Source organism: Entelurus aequoreus, linkage group LG07 (assembly GCF_033978785.1).
Source record: "Entelurus aequoreus isolate RoL-2023_Sb linkage group LG07, RoL_Eaeq_v1.1, whole genome shotgun sequence".
Classification (NCBI taxonomy): domain Eukaryota; kingdom Metazoa; phylum Chordata; class Actinopteri; order Syngnathiformes; family Syngnathidae; genus Entelurus; species Entelurus aequoreus.
In genome coordinates, this window is record NC_084737.1 from 50,010,365 (window position 1) to 50,027,536 (window position 17,172).

Genomic DNA, 17,172 nt, shown 5'->3' on the forward strand with positions numbered 1-17,172 from the left:
AAGGAAGATGCAGAATGCCAGACCCAAAAATGCAGAAGAGTTGAAGGCCACTATCAGAGCAACCTGGGCTCTCATAACACCTGAGCAGTGCCAGAAACTCATCGACTCCATGCCACGCCGCATTAACGCAGTAATTGAGGCAAAAGGAGCTCCAACCAAGTATTGAGTATTGTACATGCTCATATTTTTCATTTTCATACTTTTCAGTTGGCCAACATTTCTAAAAATCCCTTTTTTGTATTAGCCTTAAGTAATATTCTAATTTTGTGACACACGGAATTTTGGATTTTCATTTGTTGCCACTTCAAATCATCAACATTAAATGAAATAAACATTTGAATGCATCAGTCTGTGTGCAATGAATAAATATAATGTACAAGTTACACCTTTTGAATGCAATTACTGAAATAAATCAAGTTTTTCAAAATATTCTAATTTACTGGCTTTTACCTGCATATATGTATATATATATATATATATATATATATATATATATATATATATATATATATATAAATAACTGCATATACCGCATTAGTATCAGTTAATATCAGAAATGAAGTGCTGGACAGTATCTGCACATTAAATGTAAGAATGCCAATATCGAGCATGTGTCGTGTTTAGCAGGCTGTGGTCTTTTGGGTTCACAAGCACTTTGTAACATGCACTTATACATGTTCCCACCCACATGCTCATTAAAAAGGATCCAACATTTTATTTTACTCTTCTTTGGGTTGGTGAACAGCATACCAGGAACATTGTTTTATTCAGGCCATTTGTGTAGGACACATGGTTTCTTATTCTCATATAGTATGTTTATTTTAGGACAGTAGTTTGCAGTTGCCTGCAGATTTCATACATAGCAAATGTATTTTCTTTCAGATAGTGCTTGCTCATTCTCAACTCTACTGTTCTGTATTGCTCATTAATAACCTCCATTAAATATGAGAATCAACTGATCTCAGAAACCGTTTATTCTGAACATTCCTGGTATTCATTTGGTAGCTGTGGGTTTAAGAAATCTTCCAGCAATATCTTTATACAACCGGTGTCCTTAGATTTAGCATTTCTTTTTTTTGGCCCGCTTTGTTCTTGGATTCTTGTACAACATTAATATCTGGTTTAAGTACCACTAAACACACATTAACAGAAATGGTATTCCTGTCAGACACCTAATTAAAGTAAATTGAGGGCTCCTGGCTATATTACTTTACTGAGGTTGTATTTCTGGAAGTTCTACATTAATCCTGGGGTTATTCTAAGGTAATGTGATTGTTGTAAACACTACCATACGGATTGTTTGTTGATACTTGCGGATACATTATCATCACGTAGCCAGCAGGAATGTTTGGGCAAACAGAGCAAGTTTCTCATTTGGGCCTCTGAATTAACTTTGTGCTATTCTATGTAACATTGTTGCATATGTGTTGAGGGTTTTAGAGAGGAAAACATTGGGAGTATTTGTGGTGAAACAAATATGACTATATGTTTTTTTTTACTCACAGAGTTTCCAGGCTATGTAAACCTTCAAAACATCTCACACCCATGATCTGGATCTGGTTGTTATGGAGATGTCTAGGAAACGGCAAAAAAAAAAAAATGGTTTAGTGACTGTGCAGTTCTGTTTTTGCAAAAAGCAACATAACAAATACGTTCTCCAGTGAGTTGAGAAATTTAGACAAAGGAAAGTGTTGAACTAAAGCTTTAGACTTCACTTACAGTACAACAAGTGCAGAGAGGTTGGCAAATGCATAATCTGGGATGTACGTAATTTGGTTGAGGGCCAGCGTCATGGCTTGAAGGGAGGGTAGAGCATCCAGGGCCGTCACAGGGATCTCTCTCAATGAGTTGTCATCCAGCCACAGGTGCCTAAGAGAACGGATTCCTCTAAAGGCGCCAGCGGGAACTTCAGTCAATAGGTTTGCATCTAGACGCCTGTGGAATCAAAAGAATGAAGATTAATACAAGTTTTTTGGTTTTTTTGCATGTTTAGCTTTGCACCTGGGATTATTCTAGGATTTAAAGACTTTAGCTTCCAGGAATATAATTATGGTAATTATAATTCTTCAGTTGTCTTTTAATAAGCACATTGATTTTTTGCAAATCCCTGAATCTTAGCTTTACTTGCATAGGCATGTACTGTAGCTACTGTATGATATTATCAATCACTAAGGAAAGACATACAAACACCGGATTTTCTCAACCGATGCATTCATTACACTGACTGAATACACAAAAACATTTGATATCTCGAGTTTATTAAACCGAACAAACTTGTGATGATTTAAGTGTTCTCCCTTTGAGATTAGGGTGGCATAAACCTTAATGCAGGCCTGCCAAACTTGTTTCCATTGTGGGCCAAATCCCAGTTACGGCTGCCCTCAGAGGACCACTTGTAACAACAAATATACATGAACAAAAATGTGTAATTGCCACATGATATAACGCAATTGCTTATGCATTTTGTTATTTTTAACAGATTGATACCTTGCTTTGAAATCATAAATTGATGTGACAAGCAGATATTTAGGTATTTATTTTGATAACAGAAAAATGTCTGTAAGGTTTTGTGGCATGATCAGATATTAAAGTTTAAAAGATATGCAATTGTATGCAGTACATTTTCTTTGTCAAAAGTGAAAACTCAAAGTCATTTATCAATTAAGATTTGGTACATTTAGTACTTTATTGATGCACATTATTTCCAAGGATTTACGTTCACATGGCCCCCGGGCCTTGAGTTTGACACCTGTGCCTTATTGTATACACACTTTTCAGGCAGATGAGGTGCGATTCAAAGTCCTCTTGTTATTCGACTGTTTTGCCCTATCATATGTAATAATTTCCTGCCAGAGCTGTGTCCTTTTGTAGAATAGAAAACACAGTTAGTATGTCACAGATTTTAAACATTCTCTGTTCTGTCCACCGCTGTAATTCCTGGAGTATGTTAATGCAGCTCCCTCTTCACACTTTCAAGGCTTCACCAAACAAACAGTATCATCAAAGTGAAATTTGAACTTGAACTCTGAACTCGGGGCTCTTCTCCCTAGGGACATTTTCCATCAAGAGAGGCTATTGTATATACTGGCAGATGCTCACACATAACCAACCACACATGAATGCACAAACGGCTTCAAGAAATCTTAGTCTTGTCTACTCTGACTTGACTTTTTTTTTAAAGTGTTTACGTCGTCCTCGTGCATCCTGTGCGCTCAAACCGTGGACATTGTTTGTCCTTAGCCCAAATCACCAGATGAAAGCTGCGGAAGACCTTTGTTCTTTGTGTACTGCTCTCCAGGGCAAAATAATAAATGTTCCTCTGGGTGGACCTGCCAGGTCTCCAGAAGGCCCAGTCAGGACCAGGAATGCTTCACAGAAGCCAATAAAGCAGCAGCTATTTCCTGTCCATCACATCAAAGTACGAAGTATGATTATGGGAAAGAGAGGGAGAACTTTCTTTTCAAATGATGCAGGAGATGTGCGGACTTTGCTCTCTCAATTCTCCAGATGGCCACAATGTATTCACTGGGGCCTTCTGATGACCTTATATATGTGGTAAACATTCATAATTATTTTTTCCCAAATACAAATTGTGGAATGTAAAAGTCATATACTATTTTACCTGTTTACTTACTTTCTTTAAATAACAGTTGTAGTTCAGTGAAGACATGATAATTCTTGTTTGAGATTAAGTGTCAGTTTGTTTGGGATGAAAGCATCCTTCGTTGCAATTTAAAACCCATGTGCTGACTCAGATGCCATGTTTTTACCTAATCATGTGTTTCATGTCAGTGAGAGGCGCCAACAAGCTTTACTTTCCAAAGCCTTTTCAATAGTCTTTCTATGGTGAGCTTATCATTGCTGTGATGAAAAGGTGCTGTTCTTCTCTATACACATTCTGACACACCATCAAGAGGAGAGCCTCGGGCACAAAGCCTGCTTTAAGACACAAAGTGTACAGATGTAGGAGTGTGTGTGTGTGATGGTTTCCTGAATTAAAAATGAGCAGACCTACAGTGCATTCGAAAAATATTCACAGCGCTTCACTTTTTCCACATTTGAAGTTACAGCCGTACTCCAAAATATTTTTTGCAGAAATGTTTGCAACTTTATCAAAAAAAACAACTAAGAAATTACATGTACATAAGCATTTTTACCTTTGGTAGCAATTCTAGTCTCAAGTATTTTTGAATACTATGCCACAAGATTGGCACACCTATTTTGGGCAGTTTCACCCATTCCTCTTTGCCTATTCCTCTCTGCAGCACCTCTCAGGCTCCATCATGTTGGATGGGAGGGTAGGGTGCACAGCCATTTGCAAACCTCTCCAGAGATGTTTAATCTGATTCAAGTCTGGGCTCTGGCTGGGCCATTTACACAGTTGTCCTGAAGCCACTACTTTGATACCTTGGCTGTGTGTTTAGGGTCATTGTTGTGCTGAAAGATGAACCGTCGCCCCAGTCTGAATTCAAGAGCGCTCTGGAGTATGTTTTCATACAGGATGTCCCTCTATCCTAAATGGTCTCCCAGTTCCTGTCGCTGAAAAACATCCCCACAGCATGATGCTGCCACCACCATGCTTCACTGTAGGGATGGTGTTGGCCTAATCATTCATGGTGCCTAGTTTCCTCCAAACATGACACCTGGTATTCATGCCAAAGATTTCAATCTTTGTCTCATTAGACCGGAGAATTGTGTTTCTTATGCTACATGTTGGCAATTTTTTACAAATGAATGGCTTGCGTATGGCCAGTCTAAACCATACAGTCCTCATTGGTGGATTGCTGCAGAGGTGGCTGTCCTTCTGTAATGTTCTTCTCTCTCCACAGAGTAATGCTGCAGCTCTTACATAGTGACCATCGGGTTCTTGGTCACCTCCCTGACTAGGGTCTTTTCCCCCGTTTGCTCAATTTAGAAGGCCAGACCGCTTTCGGAAGAGTCCCGTTGGTTACAAATTTCTTCCATTTACAGACTGAGGGCGCGGTGCTCATTGGGACTTTCAAGGCAGCAGAAATTGACAATTCTGTCTCGGAGATCTACAGACAATTCCTTTAACTTCATTCTTGGTTTGTGCTCTGCCATGCGCTGTTCAGTGTGGGACAGTATATATAGACAGGTGTGCGCCTTTCCAAATCATGTCCAACCAACTGAATTTACCCAAGATGGACTCTTAATTACGCTGTAGGAACAGCTCAAGGATGAACAGTTGAAACAGGATGCCTCTGAGCTAAACTTTTGAGCTTCATGGCAAAGGCTGTGAAAACCTATAGTATGTGTAATAGTGTGATGTTGTTGCGCTATATTATGAACTAGACAGGGTGTTATATTTTATTTTGAAGTATCTCATTTATTTTGAAGAACCGGATGTCCGGTGCGGGAAGTGTCTTTGCTGTTTTTTTGATTGCTTTACTTCCTCTTAATCCGGACGTTTGAATGAGAAGGTAATAGTTCTTCAATGCTCCGTGTTTCTTCATATTGTAAATATTCTTCCTAAACGTTGTAGATACTTTAAAAGTTAACCCAATAATGTTGTGTGTACAAGTGATGTGTTTAAAGTAATTTTTATGCACAATTTCGTTTATTTAGAAGTAGAGCGTCGACTGTGTAAATTGTTTGGTAGTATTTACACGTGGTATTTACCTCACACAGGAGCAGATATCACTCCGCCCGAATGTTGTGACCTGTGTGTGTGTGTGTGTTTCATGTTTCCAACGCAGGTATGTGGATTTGTGCATTATTATTATTTTGTGATAAAACGTTTTTGTTAATGTAATTTAATTTATTATTATTTTTATATGAATGAATGTTTGTTGCTTCCTCTTCATTCGGACGTTTGAATGAGAAGGAGCAGATATCACTCCGCCCGAAAGTTGTGACCTGTGTGTGTGTGTGTGTTTCATGTTTCCAACGCAGGTTACCAATAAATACTGAACCGACGGCATGGCGAAGTGTCCTTTATTTAAAAAAATTACACAACGCAGAATGAGACTCACTACATATGGACATGTAATTTATTATTGGATTTATGTATTTTTATGATTAATATATTTGCAAAACAATTCTACAAAAACGTTCACATTGTCATTATGGGGTATTGTGTTTAGAATTCCATCCATCCATTTCCTACCGCTTATCCCTTTCGGGGTTGCGGGGGGGTGCTGGAGCCTATCTCAGCTACATTCGGGCGGAAGGCGGGGTACACCCTGGACAAGTTGCCACCTCATCACAGGGCCTACACAGATAGACCGACAACATTCACCCTCACATTCACACACTAGGGCCAATTTAGTGTTGTTGTGTGGACAAAACATTAATCCATTCCATTTTCGAATAAGGATGTAACAACAAAATGTGGAAAGTGTGAAATGCTGCAAATAACATAATTTACAATAAGTTGGTGGGTGGTGTGTAATAATGAACAGCCCTCTTTCATTATAACAAAAGCAAGCTGTTTCTGTGCAATGAAAGAAAGGCCTTTGTGTATATTGTATAATATATTAGAATGCAGAATTATTGTTGTGAAAAGCAGGCATTCAAAGTTGGTGTGTGGTAATTGATTGACAGCTCGGGGTGAAGAATTACAGATGAGGTCCACATGCACACATTCCAGCAAGCACGCTAACACACAGCACTGACCTTGCAGATGAGACAATTTAGCCACCAAAAACTCTCATTAGCAAGTGGATAGCAGTGTGGGTGGTGGGAGATGAACGAGAAGAGTGGAAAAGGAAGAGAGGCAGAATTAATGGAAAATGGGGTTGTTTCACAGCTCATTGGAGATGTTCTCTCTGGCCTGCAATGTCTGCTGTTTCCCTCATGGCTTCCAGATGCTACCATGAACTGCCTTTAAGCAGACTGTGACTCGTACAATCAGACAGCTCTGTATTGATGTTTTCGGTACCTTAGCCGAAGTTTGATTATGGTCCGTAATATGTCCATATCCTTGCGGTTACAGCTGAGATATATTTGGACGTAAATGGATGGTCACTGAGGTTTTACTATCTGCTGAAAGAGAGAGTGTTTGTGAATGTGTGTGTTTGTAGAACTCACAGTGACAGCAGATTGGGTAGGTCCCATGGTGCATCATCAGGAAGTCTTTCAAGCTGATTGTTCTGCAGCATTCTGTAAGGAACAGCATGCAAATCGAGAAATTAACAAAACATAAGAACAATTTAAAAAGTTGGCACGTCACGCCACACTGTTAATTCCATGATGATGGAACTCGTACCCAGGAAAGAAAATGTTCAGTTAAAACTTTAAACGCAACACAGGTGAGGAGATGCTCCTTGGGTGGGCTGTCGATGTAATTCTCGGAAGAATGGAACAATGAGGAAGTGGGGGAGGGAAATTGAACACACTATTTCCTGCTCTTGCGCTGCCTCTCCTTTTCTTTTTTAGGTTGTTTAGTTTTTGGACATTAGAGACCAAGTCTCTTGTGTATTTTGTCTGGCAACGGCAGTACGGTACCAGAAAAGGTCAACCTTCTTCCTTAGCAGTAGTTCACAGTTTAAAGCATTAGAAGTTGTGCAGATGCAGATTTATTGACACTCTAGTTTAGTAGACCTTGTAACTTTCTGCAGCAGCCTCTTTAAGCAGTTTGGAGTTGGGCTTTGATTATGCTCCAGCTGGTTGCTGCTGCAGCCAATCATGCCTAATTGCCTCAGCAAAACAACAAGGGATGTGTACCACAACGTATGTACCATAATGGACCCCGTGCCCACAGTACTGGGCCGGTATTAGATACTATGTAACCGATACCCAACTGGAGTGAGTAAATCATCAACTTTGCAATTTCCTTACACAAGAACGTCCAAATTTGAAGAAAAAAACATCCAAAATTGGCTTCACAGTCAGATTAATATCCTTGCTTAGCCTTCATTAGAATTGTGGCTTCTTTTCATTACCTTTTGCACGTCCTAATCTGTCTGTACAATATATTTTTATGGCTGCTGTGCACATTTTCTTAATCTGCTACTGTTTTTTAGCATACATAGTACAATATCATATACATAGTTCAAATGGAGACCTCTTTGTCAGTTTTGTTATCAAGGTAGGTGGTATGGCTGAAACATCCTGGCACCTGAGGAGGTGTGTGTGTATGGCATGTACAGAAATCAGGGGATTTAAATCAGGGTAGTTCTCTCCAGCACATAAACTTTAACTACATTTAATGATGCATGACCACCCAACAGCAACACACCTGACAAGAAGACTAAGGCCGAATCCCAATGTTCCCCCTCACTCACTACCACGAGCCCTCACTTACTACATTCTCGGAATGAAGCAACAGGGGGTAGATGTTTATGAATGTTCTCATTTATCCAGGTCATTGTCCTCACAGGACATTCAATCGATCGCAACTGGACTGTTTGGTTTGTCTTAGAAGACGTTTTGCCTCTCATCCGAGTAGGCTTCATCAGTTCATGCTCATAGACTTGGATATCTATATGCTCATAGAAACGTCTTCTAAAACAAATCCAGTTGCAATCGATTGAATGCCCTGTGAGAATAAGCGGCAGAGATTTGTAATCTTCCCAAGGAATTGGGACACCACTTACTACGTCACTGCATAGTTAAACATTTGTCCTCCCTAGAGTTGTCCCGACACCAATATTTTGGTACCAAAATGTATATTATGTACTGTATTTCAATACTGTTTGATACTTGATACTTTGGTACTACAAAATAAAGGGTACCACAACATTTTTTATTATTGGCTTAATTTTAAAAGAAAATCTTATGATAAAACGTATGATTAAATATATGTTTCTTATTGGACTCAAATAAAAGTTTTAAAATATTGGAATAAAAAGTAAAGAGCGCATTAAACATGTTTTTTTTTTCTTATTGCACTCAAGGAACAGTTTACAATTATTGTACATATATCTTGCCATAATCTATAATTAGGTTAGACTAGAATAAAAAGCTTTATTAACATTGTATTAAATGCTTCATAATTGATGGTTGCCATTTTGGATCTGTGCTTTAAAACAAATACAATCATTAGTAAATACTGAAAACATTAAAGCTATAACAACACATTAGACGTGTAGCAGGTAAAACACACATTGTTTAAAGATTAAACACAAGTTAATTAGTAGATATTTGTTGCGAAATGCAGTCAACTCACTTGCATTAGTGTAAATTACGTGGATGGTTTGGACTGCGCTAATTTTTAACAAACCAACCAGCTGTTTGAACATCTATGTATTTATATATGCACAGGGGAAGCTGTTAACTATATTACCTGCCACTCTTCAAACTTCTTGTGCAAATCTGAATATTTATTTTTACCTAAGTTTGAAGCAAAGGTGGTAATGCTGTATTGACACGTTTGACGAGACATGTTTTAAAGTGCTTGCAGCGTGGCACTTCCATGTTTAAAGTGTCACCTTTATCGATGCAATGGAGTTAACGGCTGAGATCATTTTTTATCATTCATCATGCTTCGATTGATGAATAAACGAAGAACTACACTACTAATACTACTGTATTATATAACTTGTGCAGAAATTGGGGAATTTCCTCTGGCCCTACCTGAACGAGTCAGTATCTGAAATCCCTCTCTCTGAAGAGCTAGACTCATACCCCCTACCCCTCGTTATGTTCATTATCCCTACATGCTAAGAGTCATTGGGACACCACTACCGTCACGCAAACGTGCAAAGTGCAAGAAAAATACTCACAACACTTTAAGATTGTGGAGACCCTGGAAAGCAAGGCTTGAGATATACCTCAGCTGATTCCCAGAGATTCGCCTATAAGGGGAAAACAGAGATTAAAATAAAATGACTGAAAATAATATACAAGTGAGCACATACATTACAATAAAAATATCTCATTAGAAAGATATTGCATTTTACTTCATGTTTTTATTTATTTCAGCCAATGACATAAAAAAGTACAAGGTAGACAACACCTAATGATATGAATTAATATAATGTAATGTACAATATGTGAACATGATGATCCTGTTTTGCCTGAAACGGAGTGGGAAGAAGATAACTTCATTCTATACTTTCCAATGAAAGAATCCATTTCTGCCATAATTTCATCTTCATGCCTATGGGTAAGTGTTGGGCAGTATGGAATTTTATTTTTTTTACTAGCAGTGTTGGCCCCAAATTCGGCATTAAACCTTAAACCAACTGGAGCGCTTTGATGAATGAGTAAAGATGGAATTTCATGAAACCTTCAAATTGGGTCAGCAAGTGTAACTAAACGATACTGTATGTGCTTGCCTCCTTGTGCCTATGTTCATGTATTTATGTATACTCGGGTGTATACTTTTTTAGTGTGACAGCTTGTGCTACTTTCCATGTCCTTGAGTTAAATTGAGCTTGTTCTAAGGAGCCTTGCAAGAGAGAAACCACACACATTCATGCAAGCAATCCAATCAGCTTGTTTATCAAACACAGCACCTAATGGTCATTTGTGAGTGTGTATAAGATGTCCAAATAAATAGCATTGGGTCCAGCAGTGTAACTCTCAAGGTCAGAAGCTGGAAGCCCAGTTTAAACACAGATTTGGTCTTCATAGCTTGAGACCACCCACTTTTGTTAAACACACACCCACATGTTACATGCTACACACTTGCATCCTCTTCCTCACACACTGGCTCTTCCGTCTGACAGCCTTATGTTAAGTAGCCAACTTGGAGCAAATAGGATCTGATAGTGATAGAATAGTGGCGGTCTTTCCAAACCACTAACATCACTATCACCCAGATGGTAAGAGACAGGGGCTCCGAGCAAACTCCCTTTGACATCTGATACTGGATGTCAGTACAGTATTTGTCAGGCTTATTATTCTGCACCACCGAACCACTCAGCCCCACATGTACCTGCCAATTCTCACACTCTGACCCGATTAAAACGCTCATGAAGCATGTGTTTATCAACACAAAAACAAAATATGCAGAACCACATTTTCTAAGACGTTTGGTGCCATTTAGTCATACTTCTTAGAACCACAGTGAAATCTTCAGACTTTAAATGCACCACATGGTGTATAAACTTAGAATTTGATAACAATTATTAATTATTAGCAGAAATTAAGTACATCCAAAAATGTAAAGTTCATTCATGGGGAGCGTGAACTTCCTCCTTGGCGTACATTAGGTCTTCAGTACAATGGCACATCCTTCTCTTGCACAATATGGCCACAGGGGACCAATTCAATTGGTACTTTAGCAAGAGTTACTGTTTCTGTCAGTCTCGTTGAGGTCCCCTATGAGAGATCTAAGCCCCTTCTACAAAGACCATCCTTCCTCCTAAAATAAATTATCAAGGTATAGGTTGCAACAAGGGGGAAAAATGTCATCCCAGTGAGGGGTATTACTGAATGATTTAGAGCTTTAGAAAGCAAATGTACATATGGCCTTTGTAGATGTACATGTATTACAGCCAACCAGCCTTTCTTTATTAGCTGCAGAACTGCGGCCAAAATTGTATCACAGCAAAATAATCATGTCAAAAGTAAGGGGGGCAAGTGAAAAGATGTTCTGATTGAAATTAACAATACACCCTGGCTCTGTCGACATACTTTCCATGACATCAGTCTGTTTATTTATGTGTGTATTTGGATAAATGATTATCCATATGGGTGAATGTTCCACAATTTGCCCTTCATAGTTGTTCCAAATCAATGTCATTCTAATGAAAAGCGTCTTGCTCTTGTCCAAGCAGTTGCCCCAGCTATGGTTCGGTTATTTTCTCGGCACTTTGAGCTGCTGAGATAAATACTCCACTACAGGATATTTCACCCATTAAACGTTACATAAAGATAAGTCTTGCATAAAATAAGACCACTGTGGTTCTAATATATTAAAGAAACTGGTCATCATAAAACCACTTTAAAGGCCTACTGAAACCCACTACTACCGACCACGCAGTCTGATAGTTTATATATCAATGATGAAATCTTAACATTGCAACACATGCCAATACGGCCGGGTTAACTTATAAAGTGCAATTTTAAATTTCCCGCTAAACTTCCGGTTGAAAACGTCCATGTATGATGACGTATGCGCGTGACGTCAATCGTTGAACCGGAAGTATTGGTACACCATTGAATCCAATACAAAAAGCTCTGTTTTCATCTCAAAATTCCACAGTATCCTGGACATCTGTGTTGGTGAATCTTTTGCAATTTGTTTAATGAACAATGAAGACTGCAAAGAAGAAAGTTGTAGTTGGGATCGGTGTATTAGCGGCGGACTACAGCAACACAACCAGGAGGACTTTGAGATGGATAGCAGACGCGCTAGCCGGCGACCTCACCTTGACTTTCTCCGTCTCCGGGCCGCCGACCGCATCTATGATCGTCGCTCCGTCGATCGCTGGAACGCAGGTGAGCACGGGTGTTGATGAGCATATGAGGGCTGGCGTAGGTAGATAGCTAATGTTTTTAGCATAGCTCTGTGAGGTCCCGTTGCTAAGTTAGCTTCAATGGCGTCGTTAGCAACAGCATTGTTAAGCTTCGCCAGCCTGGAAAGCATTAACCGTGTATTTACAGGTCCATGGTTTAATAGTAGTGTTGATCTTTTGTCTATCCTTCCAGTCAGGGGTTTATTTATTTTGTTTCTGTCTGCATTTAAGCCCGATGTGCTATAACGTTAGCTCCGTAGCTAAAGAGCTTGGCCGATGTATTGTCGTGGAGATAAAAGTCACTGTGAATGTCCATTTCGCGTTCTCGACTCTCATTTTCAAGAGGATATAGTATCCGAGGTGGTTTAAAATACAAATCTGTGATCCACAATAGAAAAAGGAGAAAGTGTGGAATCCAATGAACCCTTGTACCTAAGTTACGGTCAGAGCCAAAAAAGATACGTCCTGCACTGCACTCTAGTCCTTCACTCTCACGTTCCTCATCCACAAATCTTTCATCCTCGCTCAAATTAATGGGGTAATCGTCGCGCTCTCGGTCCGAATCGCTCTCGCTGCATTGTAAACAATGGGGAAATGTGAGGAGCCCTTCAACCTGTGATGTCACGCTACTTCCGGTTAAGGCAAGGCTTCTTTTATCAGCGACCAAAAGTTGCGACCTTTATCGTCGATGTTCTCTACTAAATCCTTTCCGCAAAAATATGGCAATATCGCGAAATGATCAAGTATGACACATAGAATGGATCTGCTATCCCCGTTTAAATAAAAAAAAATCATTTCAGTAGGCCTTTAATCATATTGCCACATCACCTGGTCTCAAAGTAAGCAATTAATAAAAGGCAACCATTATGGAACGAATGGGAAGGACAAGCCATTTGGCAATACTTTTAGTACAAACCCCGTTCCCATATGAGTTGGGAAATTGTGTTAGATGTGAATATAAACGGAATACAATGATTTGCAAATAATTTTCAACCCATATTCAGCTGAATATGCTCCAAAGACAACATATTTGATGTTCAAACTGATACATTTTTTTTTTTTGCAAATAATCATTAACTTTAGAATTTGATGCCAGCAACACGTGACAAAGAAGTTGGGAAAGGTGGCAATAAATACTGATAAAGGTGAGGAATGCTCATCAAACACTTATTTGGAACATCCCACAGGCAAATTGGGAACAGCTGGGTGCCATGATTGGGTATAAAAGTAGATTCCATGAAATGCTCAGTCATTCACAAACAAGGATGAGACGAGGGTCACCACTTTGTCAACAAATGCGTGAGCAAATTGTTGAACAGTTTAAGAAAAGCCTTTCTCAACCAGCTATTGCAAGGAATTTAGGGATTTCACCATCTACGGTCCGTAATATCATCAAAGGGTTCAGAGAATCCAGAGAAATCACTGCACGTAAGCAGCTAAGCCTGTGACCTTCGATCCCTCAGGCTGTACTGCATCAACAAGCGACATCAGTGTGTAAAGGATATCACCACATGGGCTCAGGAACACTTCAGAAACCCACTGTCAGTAACTACAGTTGGTCACTACATCTGTAAGTGCAAGTTAAAACTCTCCTATGCAAGGCGAAAACCGTTTATCAACAACACCCAGAAACGCCGTCGGCTTCGCTGGCCCTGAGCTCATCTAAGATGGACTGATAGAAAGTGGAAAAGTGTTCTGTGGTCTGACGAGTCCACATTTCAAATTGTTTTTGGAAACTGTGGACGTTGTGTCCTCCGGACCAAAGAGGAAAAGAACCATCCGGATTGTTATAGGCGCAAAGTTGAAAAGCCAGCATCTGTGATGGTATGGGGGTGTATTAGTGCCCAAGACATGGGTAACTTAAACATCTGTGAAGGCGCCATTAATGCTGAAAGGTACATACAGGTTTTGGAGCAACATATTTTGCCATCCAAGCAACGTTACCATGGACGCCCCTGCTTATTTCAGCAAGACAATGCCAAGCCACGTGTTACATCAACGTGGCTTCATAGTAAAAGAGTGCGGGTACTAGACTGGCCTGCCTGTAGTCCAAACCTGTCTCCCATTGAAAATGTGTGGCGCATTATGAAGCCTAAAATACCACAATGGAGACCCCCGGACTGTACTTAAGCTGTACATCAAGCAAGAATGGGAAATAATTTCACCTGAGAAGCTTAAAAAAATGTGTCTCCTCAGTTCCCAAACGTTTACTGAGTGTTGTTAAAAGGAAAGGCCATGTAACACAGTGGTGAACATGCCGTTTCCCAACTACTTTGGCACGTGTTGCAGCCATGAAATTCTAAGTTAATTATTATTTGCAAAAAAAAAATTAAGTTTATGAGTTTGAACATCAAATATCTTGTCTTTGTAGTGCATTCAATTGAATATGGGTTGAAAATGATTTGCAAATCATTGTATTCCGTTTATATTTACATCTAACACAATTTCCCAACTCATATGGAAACGGGGTTTGTAAATGTATGTGTATTGTTGATGGCAACCCTAAATTGGCCCTAGTGTGTGAATGTTGTCTGTCTATCTGTGTTGGCCCTGCGATGAGGTGGCGACTTGTCCGGGGTGTACCCCGCCTTCCGCCCAAATGCAGCTGAGATAGGCTTCAGCACCCCCCGCAACCCCAAAAAGGGACAAGCGGTACAAAATGGATGGATGTATGGATGGATCGTTAAAAAAATCGAAATATACAGTGTTTTTGGACTTTTATACATAGCCATAAAAATGATTATCTTAAAACTCATGAACATCAGAACAATTGTGGTTGTAGTGTCTGCACTTACTGTATAAAAGTGCAATAATGTAAGAAAAACCTTTCACACCTTTTATCCATCAACAGAAATATGATCATACAGCCTTTTAGAAGGCCAACCTGAGGGTCAACCATCGTCTTCCGCTTATCCAAAGTCAGGTCGCTGGGGCAGCAGCCTAAGCAGAGAAGCCCAGACTTCCCTCTCCCCAGCCACTTGATCCAGCTATTCCCGGGGGATCCCGAGGCCTTCCCAGGCCAGCTGGGAAGCATTGTCTCTCTACTGTGTCCTGGGTCTTCTCCACGGTGTCCTACAGGTCTTACATGCCTTAAACACCTCCCTATGGAGGCGTTCGCAGGGCATCCTGGCCAGATGCTCATCTGGCTCCTTTTGATGTAGAGGAGCAGTGGCTTTAATTTGATCTCCTACCGAATGACAGCGCTTCTCACCCTTTTTTCTGAGTGAGAGCCCCACCAACCGATGAATGAAACTCATTTCAACCGCTTGTACACTTGATCTTGTCCTTTTGGTCATAACCCAAAGCTCATGACCACAGGTGAGGATGAGAACGTAGATCGACCGGTAAATTGAGTGCTTTGCCTTCCAGCTCAGCTCCTTTTTCACCGCGACGACCTCACAAACCACTCTTCCCTCACTCGTAAACAAAACCCCAAGGTACTTGAACTCCTCCACTTGGGGCAGGATTTTCTCCCCAACCCGGAGATGGCACTCCACCCTTTTATGAGCAAAAACCATGGACTTGGACTTGGAAGTGCTGATTCTCATCCCAGTCGCTTTACACTCGACTGTGAACCGATCATGTGACAGCTGAAGATCCTGGCTAGATGAAGCCATCGGGATCACATAATCTGCAAAAAGCAGAGACCTAATCCTGCAGCCACCTAACCGGATCCCCTCAACACCTTGACTGCGCCTAGAAATTATGTCCATAAAAGTCGAAAACACCATCAGCCGAGTCCAACCCTCACTGGAAAAGGGTCCGACTTACTGCCGGCAATGCGGACCAAGCTCTGACACTGATCACACAGGGAGAAGTCCGCCACAATCAGACGGTCCACAGGACTCTCCACAGGACTTTCCAAAGGACACAGTAAGATGTCTTCTCCAAGTCCACAAAGCACATGTAGACTGGTTGGGCAATCTCCCATGCACCCTCAAGGATCCTGCCGAGCGTATAGAGTTGGTCCAGAGTTCCATGACCAGGACGACGACCTACTACTCCTGAATCCTAGTGTTAATTTCTGAAATTATGACAGCAAAATTCAGATGTTGAAATATTTCAGGGGAAAGTTCATGGGATAACAAATGCAAACGGGGAATTTTAGAAAAAAAATATTTTGGCAATAATAAAGGGAAAAGTAAAAAGTAGAAATTGATCTTAATAGTTCCCTTGGTGTGCGTCGACAGTACTAAGATGGCCAACATTATAATATACAAACTTCATGTTATCCGTTCAAATAACCAGAGTTGTAAAGCAGTACATCACTGGCTGTTATTCTTAAATTGTCATGTTTTAGTTGTCACTTTACACTAAAATAATATGTACTGTGCCGCTTAGATACTGCCAACTCCGAGAAATAGTTTGAATTCCACTTTGTATTAGTATTGTAAGGTGTTTGACATTTGAGTGAATGTGGTAGATAAGAAAATAAATACAATCCCATTGCCTGTTTAAAAAATATGTTATAGGTAAATAGCCGGGTAATGTGATATTTTGTGGATGGATCTTTGTCATTGCACAAATACAACAACATTTTGTTTTCAGCACAAACCGTTCAAGATTATGAGAAGTGAATGATTGATTGAGAAGTTTATTGACATCTTAAAGAATTGAATCCATGTAATGCTTTAAAAAGGCAAATGGCTTGTTTCCATTGTGGTCCATAGACAAACACTGTACAGGGTTAGAGAACAGGAACGCAGATGGGTGGCCACAGTGGGGCCTCGTAAAAGGTGGGGAAAAGGTCAATCTTAGACTCCTGAGTCTGGAGTGAGAAAAAAAACTTGATTGCAAAGCACAT

At 40.1% G+C, this 17,172-nt stretch overlaps 1 protein-coding gene across 1 annotated transcript in view; it reads right to left on the reverse strand.

Annotated features, from left to right (window-relative positions):
* The window catches only part of LOC133653966 (leucine-rich repeat-containing G-protein coupled receptor 6), a 94,051-nt gene that overhangs the window by 24,565 nt on the left and 52,314 nt on the right, over positions 1 to 17,172 (reverse strand). The window contains exons 3-6 of the mRNA XM_062053845.1: positions 9,687 to 9,758; positions 7,051 to 7,122; positions 1,720 to 1,935; positions 1,504 to 1,575 (exon numbers count right to left, since the gene is read on the reverse strand). Coding sequence (XP_061909829.1) covers positions 1,504 to 1,575; positions 1,720 to 1,935; positions 7,051 to 7,122; positions 9,687 to 9,758 — 432 coding nt within the window. The remainder of the gene's footprint in view (positions 1 to 1,503; positions 1,576 to 1,719; positions 1,936 to 7,050; positions 7,123 to 9,686; positions 9,759 to 17,172) is intronic.